Here is a 2,862-nt window from a genome sequence, read left to right as displayed (position 1 = left end):
CGCTGTGTGCTGCATGGACATGCTTTTTTTTGGCATGGAAATGATCAGTTTCCACTTTTATTTTTTGCATATTACTTTCATCTGAATTATTGTATAAATACATTATTTCCTGTATCAGAAATCTGTAACAGTAAGTTATATGGATAAACTGTAACTGTAACAGACTGCCACCTGCTGGTGGTGATGATTTAGCAAAACATTAAAAGATCAAACAATTTGAGTCTTAAATTATGAGGATTTTTGCGATGTAAGCTGAACTACTTCAATGCTTTGTTCAAAGGACTGTGAGCTGTAAGTTCAACACTGAGAAGATCTGTGATTGGCTGGGAGATGGCAGATATACTGGAGCTGCGGACAGATGGAAACTCACTCCTGAAGGCAGTATGGCTCAGACGCTTGAGACTCACCAGGCTCCTGTTGGAAGGAGGTGCATACATCAACGAGAGCAATGAACGTGGAGAGACGCCACTCATGGTGGCCTGCATGTCCACACACACTGACCAGCAGAGTGTGAGCAAGTCAAAGCTGGTGAAATATTTGCTGGACAACCAGGCAGACCCCAACATACAGGACAAAGCCGGCCGGACAGCACTAATGCACGCCTGCATCCACAAGGTTGGGCATGAGGTGGTGGATCACCTGCTGAGCAATGGAGCTGATCCCAGTCTAGAGGACAGGAGTGGGGCCTCAACCCTGGTCTATGCCATCAATGCAGATGATAAGAAGACACTAAAACTGCTCTTGGATGCATGCAAAGCTAAAGGCAAGGAGGTCATCATAATCACCACAGATAAGTCGCCGTCCGGGACTAAAACTACCAAACAGTACTTAAATGTCCCCCCATCACCAGAGCTGGATGAGAGTTCCTTCCCATCATACTGCACTTCTCCGTCTGATATTGATGTCACTGCATCTCCCACACCTGAGCACGAGCAACAAAACATAGTCTTCAGTTTCCAGACCAAGCTGAAAACCTCTAGTTCAGCTGCAAAGCTCGTCAACGGGCCCACGTCTCCAACACGCCGGCCTGCGAACCCCAAACGTGCACGTTTGCCTCAGCTGAAGAGGCTGCAGTCAGAGCCTTGGGGGCTGATCGCTCCCTCAGTCCTTGCTGCAGCTGCCGCCCATGAGGAGAGTAAGAAAGCCAGCTCTGATGAGGATGTTGTTGCAGGGGTAAACGGACTCTCTCTGAGTAAGAGGTCAGCTTTATCTCGACAGAGCAGTGTGGATGGGAAGGACAGCTTATTCCCTCTGGTGGGTGAACAACCATGCAAAATGACAACCTCGCTATCAGTTCCTCTAACGTCCAAAGCATCATATGAGAGATCTCTTAGCCAGCAACAGCCGCTGGCACGGCGCAGTACTGTGCCCACAGAGCAGGACAGCAGCTGCAGCAGTGGACTCGTCAGTCTGAGAGACACAGTGCATAGGAGACGTCTGGGGAACGATCACTATGACTCAGACTCACAGCTCTACTCAGACTCTGGCATGTTAGACTCTCCTAAGGTCCCGATGGAACGAAGGAAACTAAACACTTCTCCACTAGCAATGTTGACCAGCTCTAGAGAATCTCTAGACATCAACGCCAGCCCGTCCTCTCCCAGCACAGCACACAGGCGTGCACCTGGCCTCCTGGAGAGGAGAGGCTCGGGCACACTGCTGCTGGACCACATCTCCCACACAAGGCCCGGCCACCTGCCCCCTCTCAACATCAACCCCAACCCTCCCATTCCTGACATCGGGGCTAGTAGCAAGCCCTCCTCACCTCTGGCCACGGGTATTAGATCTATAGCTCCAGTAGCACCAAACACACCAAAGAGAGGCTGCCTCAGGTCCAAGAAGAAACTTGTGAGAAGGCACTCTATGCAAGTGGAGCAGATGAAACAGCTTTCTGATTTTGAAGAGCTGGCTCATTAGTTAGTGATGGTGTTTATGCAGCACATATTGTGGATGTAGAAAATGCTAACACCATAACTTGTCAGGAAGTGCATCCATAGGTTCAGCTGTGTAGACTCACAGCTATCTAGATGTTGAATAATATATAAATTATATAAAATATACAGTATATATAAAAATATATATTGAAACTAAGCAATATAGATAGAATTCCTCCCTGTGTTACATCCAACCTTAAAAACTATTATCTTTTGACTTCACCTGCTGTATATGTATTACAGTTTTGAATGTAAATGCCAAGACAGGGTACTATTCTTCTAAACTAGCTCTCTTACATGATAATGTAATGCGTAGGGAACATACAGGGTCCATTTGTAGCCAGCAGGCCACTTGGGTGCACTTTGTGCATATGTAATTAGCACCATTAATGGACTTTCTTTTAAAAAGAAAGATGTGATGCAGTTGTCTGAGATGTAGCTTTGAGTAAGATGAAAATTGACTGTTTGTAGCAAATTTGTACAAAGTGCCTTCAAGATAAAGAAACTTAAAAAAAAAAAAAATTTTTAAAACAGTGGACAGATACATGTATTGTGTTAGGAGCATTTTGAATTCATAATGATGTACCCAAAACGTGTTTTATTTCAATGTTGTTGGTCAGTTGAACTCAGAATACACGTGATGTGAATGAATGAAAATTATGCCTTAAGGAACAGGTAAAACGATGGGCTATGTACTGTATAACATCACTTTATTGCCCAGGAGGAAAAAAAAATTAAATGTTGCTGTTAACAGTGTTACAAAAACCTTCAAAGCACACATAATTCTAGTAACATTGAATGACATTCGAGCCTTTAGTCAACGTAGACACTGGTGAAACTTGTCAATTAAAATGTCATTTCATGCTAATGGCAATCAAAACTAAAGATCATACAGCTTCCATGTAACTTACCTGTGAAGCAACGCTTC

The 2,862-nt window shown here is 44.6% G+C and overlaps 1 protein-coding gene across 1 annotated transcript; it reads left to right on the top strand.

Moving 5' to 3' along the window:
• The first annotated feature begins 301 nt into the window (after positions 1 to 301).
• On the top strand, positions 302 to 2,054 carry ankrd34c (ankyrin repeat domain 34C). Its single transcript, XM_078256074.1, has one exon. It carries the CDS (start codon positions 331 to 333, stop codon positions 1,915 to 1,917), a length of 1,587 nt encoding a protein of 528 aa, XP_078112200.1. The 5' UTR covers positions 302 to 330; the 3' UTR covers positions 1,918 to 2,054.
• The last annotated feature ends 808 nt before the right edge of the window (positions 2,055 to 2,862 follow it).

This window comes from Sander vitreus, chromosome 8 (genome assembly GCF_031162955.1).
Source record: "Sander vitreus isolate 19-12246 chromosome 8, sanVit1, whole genome shotgun sequence".
In the NCBI taxonomy this organism is placed as follows: domain Eukaryota; kingdom Metazoa; phylum Chordata; class Actinopteri; order Perciformes; family Percidae; genus Sander; species Sander vitreus.
This window is presented reverse-complemented; position numbering and strand designations above follow the sequence as displayed.